This window comes from Chelonoidis abingdonii, chromosome 9, assembly GCF_003597395.2.
Source record: "Chelonoidis abingdonii isolate Lonesome George chromosome 9, CheloAbing_2.0, whole genome shotgun sequence".
Taxonomy (NCBI): Eukaryota; Metazoa; Chordata; order Testudines; family Testudinidae; genus Chelonoidis; species Chelonoidis abingdonii.
The window spans coordinates 68,257,558-68,283,102 of record NC_133777.1 but is presented as its reverse complement, the minus strand read 5'-3'; the positions used below and the strand labels follow the sequence as shown (position 1 = coordinate 68,283,102).

Below are 25,545 nucleotides of genomic sequence, written 5' to 3'. Positions count from 1 at the left end.
CCAAGTTATTTCTCCAGGTTTCGGTTAGGGGGTCATGCATGCTGTTGCAAATGCACTCATTAGGTGGAAGGGAAGTCAGATTTAATTGCTTCTCAGAGAGAGTATGGTGGGGGGCCTGGGCTGTGTTGGTCAGCACGTTCATCAACTGAGGGTTCAGATCTTGGAGACACCAGGCCCAGAAAGTTGTAGCAAGTTCAACAACTGGGTAGAGCGGATTATACTGCATGAATATACCTTTGTCTCTGGTCATTTTGGAGGCATTTCTTAGTAATTTATCAGTTTCAGTTCTCTCCTGTTACCTTCCAGTCTCTTTACAAGTCTGTCCCTACCTAAGTCTCTGCTCTCATTTCATCCCATGCCACCTTCAGATCCTCTATTCTAATGGGTCAGGATCTCCTTCCATGCTGCCCCTTATACCTGAAACAGGTTCCACTTCCCATGGACCAAGCATTCTCTCTCTTCCCTCCTTCTTCAAAGGCCTGATCAATTGACCATTGAAGTCAACTGGAAGACTCTTGTTGACTTTAGTGCACAATGGATCAGGCCTCAAATGCCACCTTAAAACGTACTCTATCTGCAAAGCCTTCATGTGTTGATCTCACCAATGCTTTCCTATTTTTCTGTGTCTAGGGTGTTGTGACTCCACTTATTATATTCATTAATACCATTTAGACTGTAAGCTCTTTGCAGAAGGGAAACTTACTTTCTGCGCACATTGTAAAGCACTTTAGTTAACAACTGTCTATTGTTAGAGATTTAGTAGAGTTTCCTTCTACTCAGCAAAGAGTTTTATACTTGTACTGTAGACTCTTCTAGTCTGAGTTAAAGTTTTTATTATTTTTGTCATTAATAAATTAGATCAAATATTTTTACTGATTCAAAAAACCTAATGCTTTTCTGCATAGTAAAAATAATTGGGCACAACAGTAACATAAAATCCTGTTTTTGAGACGCTTATCTCCTATATGTTGGTGCCTCACTGTCTAAAATAAATTCATATTATCTTAGCTGCACAATGTTTCTACATTTCTGTCATTGTCACAGGGAAATTATCAATTCCTCCTCCATCTAGCAAGTATTCATGCTATGTTTTGTCCTAGAAAAAACTAGTAGATCCCAATCACAATTTTGAGAAGAAGAGCTTTATGGAAGCTTGAGAATTTCTCTCTCTCACCAACAGCAGTTGATGCAATAAAAGATATTACCTCACCCACCTTGTCTCTCTCGTATCCTGGAGCCAACACAGCCGTAACACGACTGCATGCAACTTATTTTATTAGGACAGGGTGGCTAGTTCACATTTTAATGAGTACACTATAGAATGCTAAAAGTACAGGCCCCAATTCAGCAAGGTGCATGACAAAGGCTACCCTCTCATTGAGCTAGCGTGAGTATAAGTAGCATAGCTGCAGTATCACAGGCAGTGCCAGTAGAGGCACGGCTTTGCCATGCTGAGCACCTACTCACTGGTTTCAGGTGGGTTTGTACTTAGCCATGCCACCGCTGTCAATGCCTGTGCTAATGCCATTATACTGCAATTTATACTTCTGCTAGCTCAGTGAGATCTAGAGTGAATATACCTACATGAGCGGGGAAATCATACTGCTAGCTCAGGGTGCAGACATGGGCTATGCACATGCTTTAAGCTAGGTACATCACTTTTTAGTACCTTGCTGAACCATAGTGATGTGCCAGTATATTGCTGGGTACCTACCACAAATACGATATGTAGCATTAAGTCTCACATGGACATTTCAGAGAGTTGTAATTAACTTGCAACATTTTTCTGCTAAAAGGAACGTAAGCTGGATTTCAAATCAAAGAATAAAAATAAAAATAAAAACCCCCAGTTAATTAAACATCAAATATTACATAGCATATGAATCAGGGCACTTGTGTGTAATGGGTAACTAAAACACTTAACAGGTTTCAGAGTGGTAGCTGTGTTAGTCTGTATCAGCCATAAAAATGTTGGCATACTGTGGGGCCATGCGGGTACCCATAGCAGTGCCACAGTATGCCAACATTTTTATGGCTGATTTAGAACAACGTTTCCTCAGATCTCGTCCCCTAATGCCCCTACTCTACTTACGCTACATTGATGACATCTTCGTCATCTGGACCCATGGAAAAAAAGCCCTTGATGAATTTCACGTTGATTTCAACAATTTCCATCTCACCATCAACCTCAGCCTGGACCAGTTCACACAAAAAGAGATCCACTTCCTGGACACTACAGTGCTAATAAGCAATGGTCACAAATACCACCACCCTCCAGCTTTCATCCAGACCACATCATACGATCCACTGTCTACAGCCAAGCTCTAAGATACAACTGCATTTGCTCCAATCCCTCCGACAGAGACAAACACTTACAAGGTCTCTATCAAGAGTTCTTAAAACTACAATACCCACCTGCTGAAGTGAAAAAACAGATTTACAGAGCCAGAAGAATACTCAGAAGTCACTTACTCCACGACAGGCCCAACAAAGAAAGTAAACAGAACACCACTATCCGTCACTTTCAACCCGCAACTAAAACCTCTCCAGTGCATCATCAAGGATCCACAACCTATCCTGAAGGACAATCCCTCACTCTCACAGATCTTGGGAGAGACAGGCCAGTCCTCACTTACAGACAGCCCCTGCAACCTGAAGCAAATATCACCAGAAACCACATATCACACAACAAAACACTAACCTAGGAACCTATCCTTGCAACAAAAGCTCGTTGCCAACTCTGTCCACATATCTATCTATTAAAGGACACATCACAGGACCTAATCACATCAGCCACATCATCAGAGGCTCATTCACCTGCACATCTACCACAATGTGATATATGCCATCATGTGCTAGTAAAGCCCCTCTGCCATGTACATTTGCCGTAAGGACTGGTCCAGTTCTACCAAAGAATAAATGGACACAAATCAGGCATCAAGAATCCAAAAAAACCAGTCGTGAGAACACTTCAACCACCCTGGTCACTCAATACAGACTAAAAGTTGCAATTCTTGAACAAAAAAAAAACTTCAAAAACAGACTCCAATAAGAAACTGCAGAACTGGAAATTAATAATGCAAACTGGACACCATTAAATTAGGCTTGAATAAAGACTGGAGTGGAAAGGGTCATTACACAAAGTAAAAACTATTTCCCCATGCTAATTTTTCCCTACTGTTACTCCCACCTTCTTGTCAAATGTTTGAAATGGGCCATCCTGATTATCACTACAAAAAGTTTTTTTTGTCCTGCTGATAATAGCCCACCTTAATCGATTAGTCTCATTACAGTTGGTAAACGGCAACACTCATTTTTCACTCCTCTGTGTATATATATCTTCCTACTGTATTTTCCACTGTATCATCCGATGAAGTGGGTTTTAGCCCAGGAAAGCTTATGCTCAAATAAATTTGTTAGTCTCTAACGTGCCACAAGTACTCCTTGTTCTTTTTGCTAAAATACTTAAAACATTTACATCATAATTGATTCTTGAATGCACCTAACTGCAGTGCATTATTCGTGAAAACTCAGTTTCCGAGCTGTGATTTTCATGAGCAGGGAGATTCCTGTTTATTGGACAGCTTTCACAGAATATTAAAAGGCCTTTTAAAATCTGCTCTGGTCTAATAGCACAGCTCAGCATATTTGTAAATAAAAATATATAAAGAAACAGGGAATGTTGGACCATATCCCAAGGACCTTGCTCACTCACTGTTTCTTCCTTTGCATTATTCCTCAGACACATTCCAGTGCCAGTGTGTCCAGACCCTAAAGTCCTTCCATACTGTCTTTTCACGTCTTACTGACTTCAGTGGGAACTCTGCTTGAGTAAGGACTGAATAAAAGCTGAGTAGAGACCAAATGATTTCACCCATTTGTGGGGAGGGGGCTAGTTTAATTCTGTTTTCCATAATGCCAAAGTAAATCAGGATCAACTTCTCTGAAGTCAGAGGAGTAATTCCAATGTAAATTTGATGTAACAGTCAGCAGGATTGAGCCCTACACGTTTTATGTTGTGTTCTACTGCACCAATACCGTTCCGTTAGTAGTAGCAATGGTGGGAGGACTACTGTGGACAAGGTGCATACTTTCTAACACTGTCCTCTACCTCTCTGCTCAGAGCTTATGAATTTCCTAATGTAGACAAGGCCTAATTTAGTCTGTACTCCAGAACAGTAAACCGAGAGGGATGTTTTTTTCAACACTGCAAATAATCAAGAGCAACATTTTTAATTTTGAAAGTCCCAGTGCAAGTGAACTTGTGCCCCCACCATGCATTTATTTATTAAGCTGTAACAAGAAACTTGTTGATAGAGATGTAGCTCAAAGGAGTAATTTTATCACATTCATTTAAGTGATAGTGTTGAAGAAATGTCTTCAAGATGGGCAGGTCCAATATGCCCAGATGAAGTGTCACACTTTCACCACGCAAGATTGTCAACTAAAATAAAATTAATTAAAACAAAATAAAAACATGCCCATGTAACTTGGTCTGATTCTTAGTACAGCCTTTTAGTGTCTTTGGTTCTACAGAGCCAAATTCCATTGTAACTGCTATTTACAAGTAAATACAATGAATTAACTTGGAATTGAAAAAAATCCTAGTTTTAGTTTTGACAGATTTTGAATTAAATTTCTCTTTATTCAAACACTAATCCCCCAGTGCTATCCCAATATTCTATTCAGTGACAAGCAGCAAATAATTCCGTGTGCATGAAAAACTGATAGTCAGTTGACAAACTATCTGGCAACAAACTCTATTTATTGCTCTTCTAGAAAGTATTTCCTTCTTAAAAAAAATAATCAAGAAATAGTTGTAGATGGCTTCATTCCGAAAGAAATAGTTTATTGATTCCGCCCCCGCCCCATAATCTGGTATTTAAAAATGTTGCTTACTGTTTCAGCATTTATTTACCTTTAGAATTTTATTAATGCTCTTGCTAATTGTTTCTCATCCTCATTATTTTGGTTGAGGCAGCAGTAATTATGTACCCAGGTATAATTTCTTACTTTTTTGAACAAGGCTGGCTTTAGGGTTTCTGCTGCTTTTAGGGTACTGGTAAAACACCCCTTAACTAACCTCTCAGTCACCCATACAGTTACTGAACATTCTACTCACACTAATATTTTGCTGCCCTAGGCAACGACCTGTTCTGCTTCAATGAAAGAACCAACTCTGCCTTTGAATTATCTAGACATCCTTGTCTGTTTTGCTTTTGAAGTCACTTCGGTTTCTCTTTTAAAAATGGCTGGCCTTTTTTCAGAATCCAAAAATAACCTTTCAGTTCAAGGATACAATGTTCGAACAATAAAGCAGTGCTTCTTTCTGCTCTTGTTCCCTTTACAAAATAATTGGCATAAGTTATTTTATAGGCAAAGATTTTGAAAGTAAAAATCCAGATGAGAGGCTCTGACAGTTGCCCAATGCAATTCCCAGTAAAACCAATGACAGTCTTACGGCACCTCTGGCTTTAATGGGAGTCAGTGAATTGGGAAGGAACCTAGGATGTCTGTTCTCTGTATTGATGTCGCCCAAAGGCTAATTACTGTTATGTATTATTTAAAAAAAAAACCAAAAAAAAAAACCTCCAATCTCAAACATTACTGTGACTGCTGAGGGTTCTATGCATTCCACAGCACAATTCAATAACAGAAACAAAAAAACAAAACAAAACTAAGCTTGCTGTTTGCATCACTGTCCCTGGTCCCACCTCAGCTGCTACTGTTGCGACTGCTATTGAGATGAGGAAGTCACTGCATCTTCTTGCTTTACTTTATTGCTACACCTCAAACCAAGCCAGTGGTTCAACTGTCACAACTTTGATACATGCAATCCAGCACGCAGAAACATATGTATGCCTGGCTTGTGGTTCTTAAGCTTTAGCATAGGTGGTTCAGAGCTGCATTGCCCAGCCAGGGTTCTGCTTCTCCATCCCTCTTTGCGTCCTTTTTCGTATCCTGCTTTCAGAATGGGTGGGAATGGGTCCAGGAACAAGCAGTTCCTGATGTGGTGTGCCGCTTTTGTGCTGTGGAGAAAGCGGTTGGGGAGGAAAGATTCTTGTTTACTCCTCCACATCTGTGCAGCCAGGCGGGCCCATAGCATATAAGACACCCAGAGACTGATTTTCAAACACTGACCTCCTCCTGTGTTTGTGAAAAGTTGTGTGTGAGAGCACCTAGGTACACACTTGGCAGCACTAAATTCCTGAGCGGGTGGACAAATGATTTTAACACCTGAGTGTCCACCAACTGCACATGTAGCCAGGTAAAGCTCAATGCATGGACAAAGAAGAAATTGTAATTGAGGCCCCTTTGAAAGGCCTCAAATGTTAGTGCAAGAGATCAAGAAGCATTTCAACCCCTGTGCGGGCACAATGCTTTGTAGACAAAGATTCCTAACAAAGACCAGTGAGACAAAAGGAAAAATAAATGTGCTTTGCTACAGAGCACACCTGAAGGAATGTAAAATAAGAACATTTAACCACAACTCCAGAGATCACTTAAATCTAAATCACTGGAACTCTCAAAACTGCTTCCAATGGGAATTTTATGATAGATGTATTGTAGACACACAGTGAAGCCATGGATGCGGTCTTGTACATTCGGACCAAATCATAAGGTGATCAGAAATCATCTATGGAAATGAGCTCATCATTTATTAATAATCTTTACAACTTTGAGATAGTTCACAAACTGACTCATGGAGTGTTTTTGAGATTTCAAAAGAGTCTTTGTGAAAAAGTAAATGAAAGAATTAAAAAAACAAACAAACAAAAAATACAACCGGGGATCAGTCAACACCCAAGTCCCGTTGCTAAATCAGCTCATGGTATTTGTTTTAATATAAATTTGATTCCTGACCCAGACATCTATTCAAATATATTTACAATGTCTGCTATACTTGCTTGATATTCAATATTTTTGTGGAGGATGACAAAAATCATTCAGTATTTGTCAATGTTCTTCACTAATTAATACTTTAAAAATGATGTGTTAGTTTGAGTAATCCTTGCAAACAGCCTGAATTAATTTTTCTAAATGAATTAAATCTAAGCACATATTGCAAATTTTATGTGTACTGAATAGTAGAAAGGCAGAAAAAAAAAAAGGCAGGCACAGGCAGGCTTCCTGCACAGCACTATTGACTCAACACAAATGTTGGAGAGTTGTAACTGTCAGACTTAAAATTAATTCACTTTATTAAAAAACTCCAAGACAATGGAAATTGAATGTACTTTCATCCAACTTAGAACAGTTAGACTGTATGGGTGTGTTAAACATAAGAATTACTCCAGTTTCACCTGTTAAAATACCAGAAACTGTTAGGGGAGTTATAGTCTTACTCCTTTGTGCATGTCAGAATGCTTATTAAAAAACAGTTCATTTGATACATTTAGCATGTTGCATCTGAGAAATTGAACATATAAAAAATACTCCATCTTGTAATGCAATGGCAACATCTTTAGGGTTGCTGTATGAATTAATTAAAAGATACGCCATGCGAATCAATTAAATTAGACCTTTTTGCCACATCATTTCTCTTTTTGAACTGCTTGTCCTCTAGGACCCCTAGATCCTTTTCATACTCACTGCTTCCCAAGATACAGTCCCTGTTCTGTATGTCTGGCCTACATTTCTCATTCCCAGATGTATAACTTTGCATTTGAATGTATTTAAACACATTTTGTTTGAATGAGCCCAGTATACCAAGTGAACCGCTCTGTCATCATCATTATTTACCTTTCTGCCAATCTTCATGTCATCTGAAAATTTTATCAGCAGTCATTTCATATTTAATTCCAGATCATTGATGAAAATGTTGACTAATATCAGCCTTAGTACCAATCCATGCAGAACCCCACTAGAAACATCTCCATTCAATGATAATCCCCTGACAACTTTTTCTAGTCTTTGTGAATTAGTCATTCTTAACCCAATTTACCAATGTCTTCTTTCTATTCATGCTACTAATATTAGTATTTACTCTGGCACTAAACTTCAAATAACTCAAAGAAAGGGGTTAGGCTTTCTGGTTATATATTTTAGCACACACAAGACAAATGCTCATAACTCAAAATATTCCAGCTAATCTTCTTGTATTTTATGCTAAGGACTGCTTAAATGCTGCCATCTCTTCCCAACTCTTTCTCCAGTGATGCCTGCAGATACTGGTGTAGTTATATCATATCTAGAGTTTGTGGAGCACGTTGGGATATTTAGCTACAAACTGCTATCTAAAAGAGAGCCACAAAGCTTAACTTTGGAGCCAAACTTCCCTGCAGTTTGGGAGCGTCTGAATGTGGGATTTTGGTTCAGGCCCACCTCTAATATATATAGCACTTATTTGTATCAAGATGTACATTACTAAGCCTCACCCACCTTGTCTCTCAGGCTATCTTTTATTGGAACAACTTCTGTTCAGACTTCACACCTGAAGAAAAACTCTGTGGTCTGTCTACATAGCAACTAGATATTCATGGCTGGCAGGGCCGGCTCCAGCTTTTCTGCTGCCCCAAGCAGCACACACACACACAAAAAAAAAAAAAGCGGTGGCAATTTGGCGGCAGCTCAAAGAGGAAGAGAGGGACTGAGGGACCCACCGCTGAATTTCCACCGAAGAACCAGACGTGCCGCCCCGATACCGGACAGAGTGCTGCCCCTTTGAATTGGCTGCTCCAAGCACCTGCTTGCTATGCTGGTGCCTGGGGCTGGCCCTGATGGCTGGTCCATGCCAGCCAAGTCAGGATCACAGGGCTGGGGCAATGGAGCTGTTTCACTGCTGTGTAGATGTCTTGGATTGGGCTTGAGCCCAGGCTCTAGCGAGGCCTGAGCCCCACAAGCCTGAGTTTGTCCTCAACTACAAAGAGTATAAATTACACCCTTCAGGGCTTGATCCAATGACCACTGAAATCAATGGGAGTTCTTTAACTAATTTCAGTTTGGTGTTGGGTCAGACCTTTGAACAGCTTTTAACATTTCCAAATATGAGCCATAATCTCTTTTTATAGATCATCGCAATTTTTTTTTTATTGTGGATAAGCAGCGGTTTCCACCAATTATTTTTACTAATTGAAAGTCCTCAAAGAGGAATACAAACTATAATATCAAAATGTATTGTTTGACTCTATAAAAATGGATCATCAAACCTCAAAGGATAACTACTAGTGAATTTATTAAAGGCTTATGAACCATACAAAATATCTGAAGCTATAACTGGATTTAAAAAGTCAAGATACTTCACTTTAAAAAAAACTGGTAAGGACTATCCCTTTGAAGGGATGAAACGTTGCATTCCCACTGAATGTGCTGTAGGAAAATACACAATCAAAACTAGAAAAGATTAATTGATCTGGAAATATAGCTTGACTCCTAGAGTTATCAAAATAGAGATAATTGGTGGAAAGACTTTGAATGAATCTCTATAAAAATAAAGTATTTGAGGGCAGAGAAAACTGGGGGCAATTACCTTATAAAATGGAAAGATGACTGGAAGAGCAAATAGGCTAGTCAGCATGTTAAGGAGGTATAAAGGGCTCACAGTTAGAAAAACAAGCAAAGTAACTAGTGACAATAAGCCAGCTTCTAACACAGAAGTATCATTAAGGCTGCCAATTTTGCATCATTTTTCACTTTCCTCCAATTAATGTATATGGTATTGTCCCAGGGAACTCTGCCTAGATGCACAGCAGATGGAGCTGCTTTGCCAAAATGTTCAGTTATGCCTGGTTTGGGGCTACAAATCACTCTAGTATTTTGAATGCAAGGGTAATGAAATGTTGTTATCCTGACTGTGTGAATAAAGGGCAGCAGAACTGTGTTTAGTATGCCCTGGTTGAAGGTTAGGGGTCACCCTAAACTGAACCCCAGTTGCTAAGGATGCAGGGATGCCAGCTCCCAGTGAAGAAAAGAGTGGGTGGGGACAGACCTCTTCCTGGTGCTGTGGACTCTGCCCAAAGAGTCCTAGACACCATTTGAATGGCCCCTCTCCAGCATTTAATGTCAGAGCTGATAGAATCACTTGAGCGTCCTTGTTTCCTAGAGCGGGCATCACTGCTGAGCTGGTCTAGGAGCTAAGCTTTAAACCTTATTGTAGGGACAATGCCTATGGAGACTGCACTGGCTGCAAGGTTCCCCACTATCTGCTGAAATCACTGAGAGATGAAATTGCTAAGAGCTGGGTTAAATGGCAGAACTTCAGGATGTGAGGTCATGGGAGCAGGAAGCTCCAGCAGCTACTGAAAGCAGAGAACAGCGGCCAATGGAGAAATATTGCTTCTTAGAGGCACCATGGGGCTGGTGTTAAATTTTCTCAAATTACTGGGTGGTGCTCAAGCTGGTGCTGTTTTGTAGTGTTAAGGGGAACTCCTGACTATTGAACCTGGCCCTTGTTGCTGATTCCTGCACCTGGCAGAATGGTTAAGCTATAAACAAGTATCAGAGGAGTAGTCGTGTTAGTCTAAGGTGCCACCTTAAAAATTCTCATTTTTGTGGATACAGACTAGCAAATTTATTTGGGCATAAGCTTTCATGGGTAAAAAAAAAAAAAAAAAAAAAAAAAAAAGACCACTTCAAATGCATGGAGTGAAAATTATAGATACAGGCATAAATATACTGGCACATGAAGAGAAGAGACTTACCTTACAAGTGGAGAACCAGTGTTGACAAGGCCAATTCAGTCAGGGTGGATGTGGTCCACTCCCAGTAATCGATGAGGAGGTGTCAATATCAAGAGAGGGAAAATTGCTTTTTGTAGTTAGCCAGCCACTCCCAGTCCCTGTTCAACCCCAAATTAATGGTGTTATGTTTGCAAATGAATTGTAGCTCTGCAGTTTCTCTTTGAAGTCTGTTTTTGAAGGTTATTTTTTGTTGAAGGATGGCTACTTGTAAATCTGTTATTGAATGTCCAGGGAGACTGAAGTGTTCTACTGGCTTTTGTATGTTACCGTTCCTGATGTCTGATTTGCATCCATTTATTCTTTTATGTAGATACTGTCTGATTTGGCCAACGTACATGGCAGAGGGGCATTGTTGGCACACGATGGCATATCTCACATTAGTAGATGTGCAGGTGAATGAGCCCCTGATGGTGTGGCTGATGTGGTTGGGTCCTCTGATGGGGTCGCTAGAGTACATATGGGGACAGAGTAAGCAACAGGGTTTGTTACAGAGATTGGTTCCTGGGTTAGTGTTTCTGTGGTGTGGTGTGTAGTTGCTTCAGGCTAAACAGAGCTTTAGGAGGAGCAAAACAAATATTTGGAATAAGAAGACACTGAGGGCCAATTCTGACTAGAGAAAGTATCCACTAGAGAAATTCACATTTCACTGTGTGTCTTCTGTTGCATTTTCCTCAAAAATTGCGATTTCTGCCCATTTATTTTTTCCTTGCCTAATTCAATAGCCTGAGTTTCCCAGTGATGATAATCTTGGCAATATTCCAGAATATATTTCCAAGCAACTGCAAGGAGTGGAGTTAGATTCTAAGTGATCCTGGAATGTCTTTAATTTGATGATAAAATGGAGCACTACCCATTGAGTTCTTAGTCTCCAATATTCATCTGAACATGTGGCACTATTTTATTTGTATGACAAACTCATGCTGGATTACAAGGAACTCTTATAAAAGAGGCTACAATACCAGTTAATATGAGCGCATTAGGATTAGTGAAAGTACAGTGAATATGAAACTAATTTATTTTGATGGTGTATTAAAATTAAGGCTTAAATAAAAATACTCTCCTTTCTCCCACTCGACCAGAGAAAATAGCCTTCAGATTCCTTTCAGTCAACTTTGTATTGATATTTTTTTTAACCCTAAAGCTGCAAATCAATGTCGATTGTGTTTCTATGCTTATCTTTCCAACTATACACCATTAATTTAATAAAAGGGGAAATGAAACACAGAGGAGAGAGGCACGGAGATTCAGGCTAGCATGAATGTAAATTACATAATAAGAGGGGTGAAGTTCCATTGAGTTGCAGCATTGTAACTGATGGCAGATCTTGGCCATAGCATGTGTGTGCTGGTGCTGCAGGAAAGGGTGAGGAAAATGCCAATTTTTTGCTATTTTGTTTGTTTTTACTATATTTCATACTTTTTCCACAGATATCTCGTGTGAAGCAGCTACTGTTCTTAGTATTTTGCTTAGAAAATTATACTAAGTGAGGAATATTTACCTTTTGAAAGATCACAAAGTGAGAAGCTAGCAAACTCTGTGCTAAGTAAACGTCGAGTCAGATTCTCTCCACATTTACTATAACACACTTCTATTGATTTCTGTGGGATTTACACCACTACAAATGACAGCAAAATTTGACTTGTTTTCTTTTAAAATCTTATCATGACTTTCTTAGGAAGGGATTTCTAGATAGAAAAGTGAAACCGCTAGCGCTGAAATGGATGGAAAGTTCTAGGCTTTAATAATTTACTTTCATATGGTTTCTTTCCCCCTTCCTTCTTCTTTACTGTGCCAGAAGCCAGACTGAGAAGTGTTATATCCTCTTCTGGAGATAGAAAACAAGCGCATACTGGTGACATTCTGTGACTTAGGAGACAGTGAGGCCATTTTTCAAAGTTCTGTTTCTACTTCTACCAACAGAAAAATAAAGAACAAGAATAGAATTGTGAATGGGAGCAACAAACTGAGACAGATCTTCTATATAATTAGTTAGATTCTGGTTAATCACTACCTGAAAATCCTAGCTCTTAAATTGTCACTTGACAGTAATAGAATCATTTTTAAAGTCAGAAATGTTAAGGAAAGGGCCAAATTAATCCCTGCTGTAATTCTGATGAAATCAATGGAATGATACCAGCAACAAATTTGGCCCAAAATATTTATATGAAGGTCATACCCAGTTTTATGCCAACCAGCAACTGCATGCAAAATTTAACGGGGGGGGGACAAATATACTGAGTGGTGGATTGTACTTTTCTATGCAGACCCAAATCCCATTTAAGTCAGAAGGCAGTATTTTTAACTGAAGGGCACTGGATTTGGAGTAAAGACACAAGAAATCTAATACTGCCTTTGCCACTGACGTGCCATACAACCTTGAACAAGTCACTTGACTGCCATGTACCTTAATTTTCATATTTGTAAAATGGGAACAATGATACTACCTGCCTTTATAAAGCACTTTGAAATCTATGGAAGGAAAGGGCTAGATAAGAACTAAATATCACTATTACTATTAAGCATTGCTTATATTAGAGTCATTAAGCTTCCACAAAGAGAAGAGGAAAATTTCTCCTTCCTTTTGGCTATAAATCTCTAATACAAACATGCACATAAAGATCACGGGAACTGTCATTCATGGAAAAAAACCTAGATTTCATATAAGGTCATAGCCTCCATACTTAATCACAGTTATACTCTCTTCCTAACTAGATTAAGGTCACTACAGTGATGGCTTTTTTGTACGTTTCATTAGGTACAATGTAAAAAAATATAGTTTAATTAGTGTAGTTCAGAAACAGAACTTATTCTCAGAGACTCAAAGCCCTGTTCTTTGGAAAGGCAGCATGCAAGGCCAAGTTATTTTTGTTTCACTTACACTGCTGTTGATAAATGAGATACTTTAAGAAATTAAAGGCTATATGCTCACATCAATGCATATGAGTAACTGATATTAACTTTAGCAAAAAGGTGTATGATGATGAGAGAATATGGCTATATAGTCCAATAGTCCACTTTCTAACAGGGCCTGTTAGAAGTGTTATTAAAAAATTGTATCTTGTGCCCTTCATCTCCCAATTTTCTAAATGTAAATCTATAAGAGAACTCCAGAAGTAGCTTCATTTCTGTGGTGTGTGTGAATGAGATCCATTTATAATAAAAATGGTACAGAATACGGAGTTATACTGTCCTAATATACAAACATGAAAGTGGTATTAATAGAAGAATAATTTAACAATACAATTACAAATCAAGGCAGCAATTTTGTTACAAAAGGAGTGACGACGTTTTCTAACTTCTCAGGTTTGTTATATGTTTATATGAATGTTACAGAGGGGCCTGATTCATGGAACGCACAATAAGCAGATGGAATATATATTTCAACTCATTCTTCACTTTAGTTTTGTTTTTAAATTCCAACTCTGTCAGACCCTTGAACACACAGGAATCTCCCATTTATGTCAACAGGAATGGTGCATATAGACTGAGGCAGTGAGGAGCAGATTCTTACCTTGCTTACACTGTTAGTATGCTTATAAACCAATAAAAGAAACTACACTGAGTCACTGAAGATTTACCCAGTGTAACTAAAAGCGGACTCTGTCCTTTTGTGTTTAAAATACAGCTTCTGGGCTAAATTCCGCATTGGTGTAACTGATAAGAGAATTTGGCTATCTTTAACAAATAAGTAATATTTAAGACAATAGATTCAACTAGCATTTAGGTAGTGATGCAAACTAATAAAGACAAGGACATTTAAAAGTGATACTTTTATTGTGCTTAACTTGTCTACTTGTCCTTAGTATTGCAGGTTCCCAAGAGAACATACTGTAATATATCACACAATATGTTTTGCAGTGACTCAGACAATAATAATGAGTTAAGAATGGAGTGTCAGCTTCAGCCTGGGGTTCATTATGCTTGCGTGATACGCTCCAATAAAGCAAGACAATTTTAAAAGGATATACAACTTAAGGAAGACAGTTCCAGATCTGACTATTACAAAACAAATTTTCTCTACTGTAATGATTTTCTGAGAATAGTTTTAACACACACACCTGCAAGCCCTCAAAATTGCAGGCTGTGTCAATATTAGATTCTCAGCTCCCAGACTTGGTGACCCACCTACTGCAAGCCTTAAAAATTCCATTTCTAGAAACCTTAAATGCATGTTTGTATTACTACCGTCTTCTGCTAGTTCATGACCCATGAGGGGGCTGAAATTGTCACAACTGCTTCTCTTGGAGACATGCCCTTATGTGTGGGTTTCCTGGCATGAGGATTTAAACATCCTAGCACCCCTAATTTTAGAGAGCAGGGAGTTTTTAGAAAATGTCAAGTCTGAAAAGAGACATTTGAAAACTGGGAATAAGCTTGCACAGACATCAAATACTATAATCATTTGCATTTCTAAAGCCCCTTTCATCTGGGGATCACAATGCATTTTACATGTTTGAGTAAGAAAGCCCCACAATATTCCAGGGCAACTGATATTACCATCACCAGTTTACAAGTGTAGAAATTGAAACAAAGAACTTCAGCAACATGTCCTCTATTACAGAGGCAGTACGTGGCAATGCTGGGAATAGATTCCAGACTGGTTTTCACTTCTGTGATCAACCACAAGTTCATCCTTCTTTCCTTGTCCATCTTGACTGTAGCCCTCATATTGTGCCCTCGTTGTAAGTGTTATTGATGTTTAAAGTTTTACATCCATTTCCTGCTGGTAAATGAATGCCTTAAAGATTAGGGAGGCTTCCCTTCCTCCCTCACTGTCCTGCCACCATAGACATACAAATCTGGCAAACATTTTGCTAACATGCTGGCTGCACAGACTAGCTAAACATTTTTATGACAGGTGCAAGTAATTCTGTCTTGCTCAGGACTCATCCCATAATATTTCAGTGTCTCAATGGTTAACAGATGTATCCTCACATCCTCACTACTTGTGTAGTAGGGAAGTACCATCCCTGTTTTACAGATGGGGGAACTGAGAATGAGATACAGGTTGATTACATCCATTTGCTCCATGCTACATAGGAAATCTGTCACAGAGCTGGGAACTAAACCCATATCCTTCTTTGACAGGGTACTAAGACTTTTGGATAGGTCAAATATGAAGCAGTAGATGTGATATTTCAACTTTAGTAAAGCTTGTGATACTGTCTCACATGACCCTCTCATAAACAAACAACGGAAATATAGCCTCAGACAAATCTGCTATATGAAGTGGGTGCACAAATGGTTTGAAAACTGTACCAGAGAGTAGTTATCAATAGTTCATAGTCAAGCTGGAAAGGCATATTCAAATGGGGTCCCACATGGATTTGTCTTGGGTCTGGTTCTATTCAATATCTTCATAAATAATTTGGGTAGTGGCATAGAGAGTACATTTATAAAGTTTGTGAATGATACCAAACTGAGAAGGGTTGCCAGCACTTTGGACAACAGGATTAGAATTCAAAATGATCTTGACAAACTGGAGAAACAGTCTAAAATAAATAGGATGAAATTCAATAAGAACAAATGCAAAGTACTACACTTACGAAGGAATAATTAATTGTACAAACACAAAATGGGAAATGACTGCCTAGGAATGAGTACTGCAGAAAAAGATCTGGGGGTTATAGTGGATCACAAACTAAATGAGAGTCAGCAATATAATACTGTTGCAAAACAAGCAAATACCATTCTGGGATGTACTAGCAGAAGTGTTGTAAGCAAGACAAGAGAAATAATTCTTCCACACTACTCAGCACTGATAAGGCTTCAACTGGAGTACTGTATCCATTTCTGGGCACCATGCTTCAGGAACAATGTGGACAAATTGGAGAGCAAAAAAATGAATCAAGGTCTAGAAGTTCATGACTTACAAGGAGTGATTGAAAAAAATGGGTTTGTATAGAAGTGAAGACTGGGGGCCAGAAGCTGGAATGATAACAGTCTTCAAGTATTTAAAAGGTTGTTATAAAGGAGAGGGTCATAAATTGTTCTCCTTAACCACTGAGAACAGGACAAGAAGTAATGGGCTTATATTGCAGTAAGGAAGATTTACGTTAGACATCAGGAAAATCTTCCTAACTGTAAGGGTAGTTAAAGAGAAACAAGTTACCTAGGGAGGTTGTGGAATCTCTATCCCTTGAAGTTTTAAGGAACAGGTTTAACAAACACCTGTCAGCGATGGTCTAGCTCAGTGTTTCCCAAACTTGGGATGCCACTTGTGTAGGGAAAGCCCCTTGCGGGCCTGGCCGGTTTACCTGCCCCATCCGCAAGTCCGGCCGATCATGATTCACTGCTCCAGGCCAATGGGAGCTGCTGGAAGAGGCACAGGCTGAGGGACATAATGGCCACCACTTCCAGCAGCTCCCATTGGCCTGGAGCAGCGAACCATGGCCAGTGGGAGCCACAATCAGCCAGACCTGCGGACGGGGCAGGTAAACAAACCAGCCCAGCCCAGCCCACCAGGGGCTTTCCCTACACAAGTGGTGTCCCAAGTTTGGGAAACACTGTACTATGTGATACGAGTTGTGGTCACTTGGCACAATTATAAATGTCGTTCAGTCAAAACAAGTTTCTCTCTCAATTTCAACAGTGAGACTTCGGGTTTCTTTCACATATATTATTTGCCTCTTTTTGGTTTATCCAGGTACTACATTCTCTGCTTCTGTTAATATTTATAAACTCTTATTAGGAAATACAAGGTGGGGGAGGTAATATCTTTTACTGAACCAACTTCTGTTGGTGAAAGAGACAAGCTTTTTAGCTTACACAGAGATCTTCTTCAAGTCTGGGAAATGTATTCAGAGCGTCACAGCTAAATACAAGGTGGACATTGGGTAATGCACAAGAAAGATTTATGTACTTAAGACTACGTATGCAGTGTTGTAGATGTATTGGTCACAGGATATTAGATACAAGGTGGGTGAGATCTGTTATTTTATTCCTTTTGCTTAGCGTCATTTAACCCAGAGTGCTCCAAATGCTTTGATGCTGTAACTCTCTGCCTGGGACGTTCACAGTTAGCACCAAGTATGCAAGTCACACCCTGAGTGTTTATGTATAACTGCAGCAACCCTGACCCCAGAAGCCTGCCAGCAAAACTTCAGTCACACTCCCTAGTCTCTACCAGTCTTAGTTACTTCTTGCAGGGTGACCCCAATACACTCCCAGTCCCAAATTTTCCCAAAAACTGTGTACTCTGTAGTGTCTAGGAGAGGGCTGAACACTACAGAGAAATAAGAAGATTTACTGGTTCCTCTAAAGCAGGGGTGCGCAAACTACAGCCCGGGGGCTGCATCCAACCCTACAGACATTTTAATCTAGCGTTCGAGCTCCCGCCAGGGAGTGGGGTCTGGGGCTTGCCCTGCTCCAGCACTCCAGCTGGGGAGTGGGGTCAGGGGCTTGCCCCACTCCATGTGGTTCCTGGAAGCAGAAGCATGTCCCCCCTCCAGTCCCTGTGTGTAGGGGCAACAAGGGGGCTCCGCATGCTACCTCTACCTCAAGCACTGCCCCTGCAGCTCCCATTGGCCAGGAACCACAGCCAACGGGAGCTGTGGGGCAGCAACTGAGGACAGAGCAGAGTGCAGTGCCGCCTGGCCGTGCCTCCGCATAGGAGGCAGAGAGGGACATGCTCTTGCTTCTGGGAGCTGCTTGGGGTAAGCCCCACCCAGAGCCTTCACCCCTGACCCTCTCCCACATCCCAGCCCCCTGCCCCAGCCCTGATCCCCTCCCACCCTTTGAACCCCTTAGTCCCAGCCCAGAGCACCCTCCTGCACCCCCAAGCTCTCATCCCCAGACCCACCCCTGAGCCCACACTGGAGCCCTCACCCACCTACAAACCCCAACCTCCTGCCCCAGCCCAGAGCCACCTCCTGCACCCTGAACTCCTCATTTCTGGCCCCACCCCAGAGCCTGCACCCCCACCCAGAGCCCACACCCCAACCCCCAATTTTGAGAGCATTCATGACCCGCCATACAATTTCCATACTCAGATGTGGCCCTCAGGCCAAAAAGTTTGCCCACCCTGCTCTAAAGACACACAAACACATCACAGGTTATTAACTTAATGGAGTAAATACATCCTTTCATTCAAACAGCACTGAGTCAGTTTATAGTAAAAATAAAACAAATTGATTAACATCAGGACATTGATAACCTATGTCAGCCCTGATTTAAACAACAATATAACAGGTGGGAGTGTTACATGCAGGCTAATATCATCTACCTTTGAGATATGCACATTAAAGAAAGAGGGGGGAAAGACATACAGCGACATGTTCTTCCATAAGAAAGTAACTAAGGTCTTGATTCTGATCATACTTACAGTAGAGTTACTCCTGATTTAGTCCACTTAAATCAGTGTAATTAGAACAATGTCAGAGATCAGCCTCTGGCCCGAAAGCAGGCATTGGTGACAGTGAACAGTACAATCAATTCAAGGAGGCCTTCAAAAATATTTGCTATAGATCCATTACTTAGCGAGATTTCTGTGTCATTAAGGGCATATAAAGAGAAAAGGTCACAGGAGAATATTTGCTTTAATGTTGTTAGTTAAATCATCGTTAATCTTGGGGTATCAATCGTTAGCAGTAGTTCTCTGTGAGAAACACAGAGATGTTATCTTTCAGAAGCCAATGCAAGGAATGTACATGGTAACTGTTTAAGCAGAGTTGTTTGAGTAGGCTGTAAATACAGATGATGTTGTTGCATAAGCACTTCTGCACCAACCACAGGTTTTACACTTATAGTATATTTTTAAGAAAGCCAAAAATGTCTTGAGAGTTCAACTGAAAGCTCCCTGAGTCAGACACTATGGCATGAATTCTCAAAGGAAAATAAGAGCATGAGGCACTCAATTCCCACTGAGTAGTGTCCAGCCCCTTTGAAAATACCAGCTTATGTCTCCTTATATTCAGGTACTCAACCTTACATAGTTTTGGAGCTCAATAAGTAGTAATAGCTCCTAAGTGTTATGGTGCATGATGCGCCATCTCTGTCTATAGCTTTATTAAAAAACAAAAACATCTCTCTAAAAAACATTCCTAGCTTACACCTGAAAATGAAATCCAACCACTATCTGGGTTACCACACACATGTAACTCTGATATGAAAGAGGATTACAAAAGCAGTACAAAAAAGTAAGACAAACTTACTGTGGCAAAATGGTTCTGAGTTAAAAAACAGGAAACAGAAGCTACAATAATGGTGGTAACAGATGGCAGACAAACTACTGATCAAAAGGAAAGTTCTCTGTAAGTTGCTGTAGCGGCCTTGGCCAGGGCTCAGCTCCTGGTCGCAGGGGCTGAGCGAATGAAGTCGGTAGTCCGAGCCCTTGGGTAGGGCCGGGCGGCGAACGAACAGTTTTTGGGGCTCCGGCCCTCTGGGGCAGGACAGGGCTACAAGCAACTTAGGGGCTCCGGCCCTTTGGGGCAGGGCAGGGCTACAAGCAGCTTAGAAGGGCTTCCAGCCCTTTGGGCAGGGGCAGGGCAAGGCAAGGAGAACAACTGATGCGATCAAGTAAGTAAAGCGAAGGGGGAAGTTCTGCCACCACTTAAGGGGTGGCAGGGGGGAACCCAGGCCCTCCCACTCCACTGCGTTCCAGCTCCGGCGGCCCTAGTAAGCGGCTGTTGCCCCGCTAAAGGCGGTCAGTGGGGGATCCTGGCCCGAAACACACTGACCGGGTGAGCACCAGGGTTCCCACCGAAAACATACTGACGGATGGTCAGTGGGATCCTGGCCGATGCACACGACCTCGGCTCGGGGCTACTGCGGCCTGACTGTAGTTAGCCGCCCCCGGGCTGCTTCCAACCTTCCCCTCCCTGGGTTACCTGCCTTCTCGCGGCGTCATCAGGGGTTCCCAGATCATCGGTTCCTCAGCTGGGCCGCAGCAGGGGGTCCAGTCCAGTCCTCGGGGTACCAGGGTCAGGCGGTCCGGATCCAGTTCTCAGCGTAGGTACCGGGGTCCGGGCGGTCCGGTCCAGTCCTCAGGGTACCGGGGTCCGGGCGGTCCGGTCCAGTCCTCCGCAGGGCGAGCATCCGAAGGCACGGCCCGCTGCTCTGGGTGCTGGCCCCAGGGGAGGTCAGGCCAGGACCCCTCCAGATACCGAGCATGGGGTAAGCCGGGCCCAGCGGCAGCTCAGGCACCCATGTCTGCCTTCTCCAGCAGCCTCCTTCTAACTGAGGGCTGGGACCGGGTTTTTATACTTCCTGTCCCGCCCCCTGACTTCCTGGGGGCGGGAACAGGCAGAGGGGGCCTTGAACTTCCGGTCCCGCCCTTGACTTCCTGGGGGTGGGGATAGGCGGCCGGGCCTCTGCCCGGGGCTGCAGGGTTCCTAGCCTATTCCCTGTCTCAGAAGCGTGGGGGAGGGGATGCCCCTCACTACAGTTGCTTTTTTTTAAAAAAAATTTAATCTGGAAATATATCAATAAACAGGAGAAAACCTGTGTTCTAAATGAGGCCCATAACAGAATTAATCAGCTCTCGGAAATGTCCTGCCCTCAGAGCCAGTGATCACCAGTGAGAGTTATTTTGATGTTCCAGTGCTTCTATCTTGTGCTTCATTGGTTAAGTGTCTTATCAGTCAGAGGAGGTACATGGGAAATAAGAATGCTCCTGGCTCCAGTATGCTTGCATAGTCTGTATTTAAATTCAGCCTAAATAACATATATAATAAAGTGGTTGTTGCCTTCCTAGTTTTATTCAAGACTTTTAACTCTTCCACTACCAACCCCAAAAAGCTATAATGTGTTTAAGGCCAAATTCTAACTTTACTTACACCACCTGAAATCAGAACGAAGTCAATGAGCTTGCACAGGATATAAGGTGGGGCTAGAAGCTGAAATAGGCAAAAGTCCAATTAATATAGCAATGAAGAGCTGAGTTCATGTAGTAAATAAAAGACAGACATTCTTATGGCTTTCTATCACTAACCATCAAAAATTACTACCCAACCGTGGGCCTGATGAAATGAGGGTCATTGTGGACTTGTACTTCTAAAGGAGGGGAGGAAAATACAAATAGGGAAAACTTCAGGAAACAAACATTTATCATGAACTCAAAAATATGATTAACAAATCCCCACACAAGAGGATCTTTTAGTACCCTGACCAAAGAAGTAAGATGATGTCATCCTTAACTTTCTGTGAACTCCTTTAAAGCAGTAAAAACTGGCCACTTTTATTTAGGACGTTTAAAACAAAACAAAAACACAATTCACTTGATCACAAGTTTTGACAAACTACATTTACGTATTTTAAGTCAGACCCATGTTATTCAAATAGTCAGTTCAAATATTTGTGGTGTATAAGACATATTGTAATTATATTTTTCCTGAAATTCAGAACTTGCAAATAAAATTAATGAACAAGAAGCTTGTCGAAAGGTGATGTAAAAACTGCAACACAGAAAGAAAATGAAAAAGCACTCTCTTTTTATAGAATGCTCTGAAGTCTTCTCTGGTCCCACAAGCAGTTCAATGACAAATTCTGTAAGTTATATTTATGATAAATGGAGAAGTATACTAATGAAATTCCAGGTTCAAGAGACTGGAACAGAGCATTTTGGATTATTCCAGCTGAACAGAATATCATACCTGTTGTAACAGGATTAACAATCTCTTGCAACATAAAATGCCTAAGAAATGCCAAGATCTCAGTATTTTCAACATGATTAATGCATTTGGTAAGTGTAGACTCTGATCTGACTTGAAGACAAGAAATCTAAAGAAAGAAGCAAGTTCTGTCAGTCTTTAAATGTTCTCATTTCTTTATCACATGCCTGGCATGATCCTCATTCCTCTCCAGTATTTCCTTCTCCTTCTCCGGGAAATTTGCTGTTTCTGTCACCTGCCCCCACTCTCCTTTGGGAATACTGAGGCAAAGAATTAATTTCATTCCCCCACCCCGAAGCAATGCCTACCTCTTCTGTCAACAGTTATCCTTGACATCTCTTATTCATTCCATATTCAGAGAGATACTTATGCCTCCTTCAATGATCTGTTATTCTTTATGCACTAACAGATAAAAAAGCCCTTCTAAGCAATATTCCTTTCATACTCCACATTTGGTCATCTTGTAATTTTTATAAGTACACTCTCTAAATTTAATTCTATCATAGTATTTCCAGTTAGCATGACGTCTTTATTGCCCTGGCTTATTTTTTGCTCTCCTCATTTGTCTGCTATAAATTAGTTTAAAGTATATGAGTACGTGTGTGGGGAGGATGGATTGGTGAGGGTTAGTCATATTAGTTAGATAGCACATAAATTTTGACATACATAAACTCCTAATTTCTTGTGTGTTTCACATCTACTACTTTACCCTGTTCCATTTCACCCAACACTAGCAGCTGAATTCTTCCAAAATTTGTTCTAAAACAACTGCCTTGGATTTTTTTCAAGCATTTTTGAGAACACAGTACAGTATGTCTTCCTCACTCCCAGCCCACCTTGGAATTTCAGCTACACTGGTGCTTTTACTTAAGAATCATCTTGAGTCACTACTTTACTTCGTACTATGGATTCAATCCTGCACCACAGAATAAAATGGGAGCTTTGTCTTGACCACAATGGGAGCAAGATCAAGCTCTGGGTCATGATGTGCTTTTTAAAATTTCCTAGTTATATGCTGTACTAAACACAGAAAGCAGTGCAGTATCACATCTCACAACATTTCTTTGGTTTCTGTTAGCTCATTATCTCCCAGAGGATTGGGTAGATTGCAACACACTCTCACTAGCAATTTCTACACTATATGTTGCTCTTGTTGTGGTTACAACTCTAACTTCCTCAGCTATGGGGTTTTTGTTCTCTGTATTATGAAGGCACCATATTGAAGGTTGTATCATTTATCATCATAAGAGATCTTATACTCAAGGTGCACAACAAGCCCAAACTGTCTGCAAGTTGCCCCCTGCAACTTTATCTAGGGATCTCCACATTTTGTCATGGACATGATGAGAGTTGAGCAAAGCCCATAGATTCGTAACACTGTTTCATCCAAACGTTAGTCAGATGCCTTGAAAATACATCATTGCAAGGAAAGATAAGAACATGACTCCCTTCCAAACGTTTTTGATGTGTGTGCATTGTTCACAAAGCATCATAGATACTAGAAATAAAGACAACAAAATGACAGCCAGGCAATCAGGCAGTGAACCCTCATTTTCTCCATTCACAGCAAGAACAAGCAAAGCCTAACTAGACTCAACAGGTTACAGCTGATTTCAGTGTTACCATTATCAGTAATAATAGCAAACAGAATTGCATAGCTCTTGGGGCTTAGAACAAACAAACAATCTAACCTACACAGGTGTCTGGCTCTCAGCATCTTCATTGAACAGATTTCTATACACTTCAGCTGTAGAGAATAGCTGCTAAAACTATCAGCAAAAATACATTCTTTTCATATCAGCTCATGATACACTCCAATCAATTCACCTGCTACCAAAGAGGGTTTCATATCCCGGAGAAAATCAGCAAAAGTATATAAGAGAGTCACATGACATAAAGGGGGTAGAAAATAGGAGAGGAAAGGATCATGGTTAAAGATGAACCATGGGAAGGAGAACTGGCAATTCCTTGGAAGCTGAGAGTGGTAAAGTCCCTTAGAAATGGATGATAGCATGTGGCATCTAGAAAAGGGAGAACTCCTTGGAGAGGTTGATAACCCCTATAAGACAAGAGGGTGACATCCCAGAATAGAGCAGTAAAACCAGGAGAGCAACAGGGTAGGCCCCCAGGTGGGCTAGTAAAGGGGAAATTTGTGGAGGGATAGGATGTAACTAATAGCTTGGATGAGAGACACCTGTGTACAGCACCTAGCACATCCTTGATTGTTTTGTGGCACTGCCCCAATTAATTAACATTCATAATAGCACGGGGGGGGGGAATAATGTCTCTGAAATGACAGATCCAAAGGAGTCATCCTCCTGGAAGGGATTGGGTGAATAAAGGGATAAATCCCGAGGTACACGGGGGTAATACGAGTACTTTGACAACTCTCTTCCTGGAAGAGGAGGGATTGGAGGTAACACCCCAGGTGAGTGGGTAACCACCCCCAGCAGGGGAGGGTTTAAATGTAATCCTGTATGGAAGAGGGTAATCTTGCTAGCTGGACAGAGAAGGTGAGGGGAAAACCCTGCGTGAGAGGGGGTAATTCCCCGCAGAGGGCCAGCAGGGGTTCCCCTTGAATGCCAGTCATGGGGGGCACTGCCATTCCCGCCCCAGGCACCGCTTCTCTTACCTGACTGGCCTTGTGGAACTGCTTCTTCAGCCCCGCCACCGACATCCTGTGCCCGCGGCGCCCCCTCCGGGCTCAGCAGCCGCTCCTAGGAGCCTGCACCGCAGCGAACAATAGGCGGCTCCTAGCGCTGCCCAGGCCGAGCGCCCGGCCAGTCCCTTCCCGGCTGCTAGGGTCAGCCCGGCCGCTGGCTCTGTCACGGGCACACAGCGCTCCGGAACCCCGCGCGGGTGGAAACATTGCCTTCCAAACGGGCTCCACAGCTGCCAGCCCATTGGCCCCCGGCGAGGTCTATGCAAATGAGAGAGCGACTGCTGTCTGCCGATTGGGGGATCAGATGACGCCCACGCTACAGTGTTGCATGGAGACGGTAGAAGGAGGGAGCGAAGAGGTTCCAGCCACTCGGGGAGGGAGGGAGCGTTGAGTCGGCCGGAGAGGTCCCTGCCAGGCTGCTACCAGCACGAGAACACACAAGAGAACCTCTGAATGCAGGCAGGGGCATCATTCCCACCCTGTACACTTCGCCAAGCACCCGGAGCCACCTATCGCTTTATCCATCTGGCTCTCCAGCTCCCTAACCAGTTTCCTTTTCAATCTCTCTGTCAAATCTTTCCTTTGCTCACCTCAT

The 25,545-nt window shown here is 41.6% G+C and overlaps 1 protein-coding gene across 2 annotated transcripts in view; it reads right to left on the bottom strand.

Moving 5' to 3' along the window:
• SH3GL3 (SH3 domain containing GRB2 like 3, endophilin A3) overlaps window positions 1-25,122 on the bottom strand; it is a 78,046-nt gene extending 52,924 nt beyond the window's left edge. Inside the window, exon 1 of one of the 2 annotated variants that reach the window (XM_032790640.2) lies at window positions 24,921-25,122. In XM_032790640.2, coding sequence (XP_032646531.1) covers window positions 24,921-24,965 — 45 coding nt within the window. In that variant the 5' untranslated portion in view covers window positions 24,966-25,122. Of the gene's footprint in view, window positions 1-19,831; window positions 19,854-24,920 lie in introns of those variants that run through there. The other variant, XM_075069657.1, reaches the window with a different exon arrangement.
• Window positions 25,123-25,545: the final 423 nt, after the last annotated feature.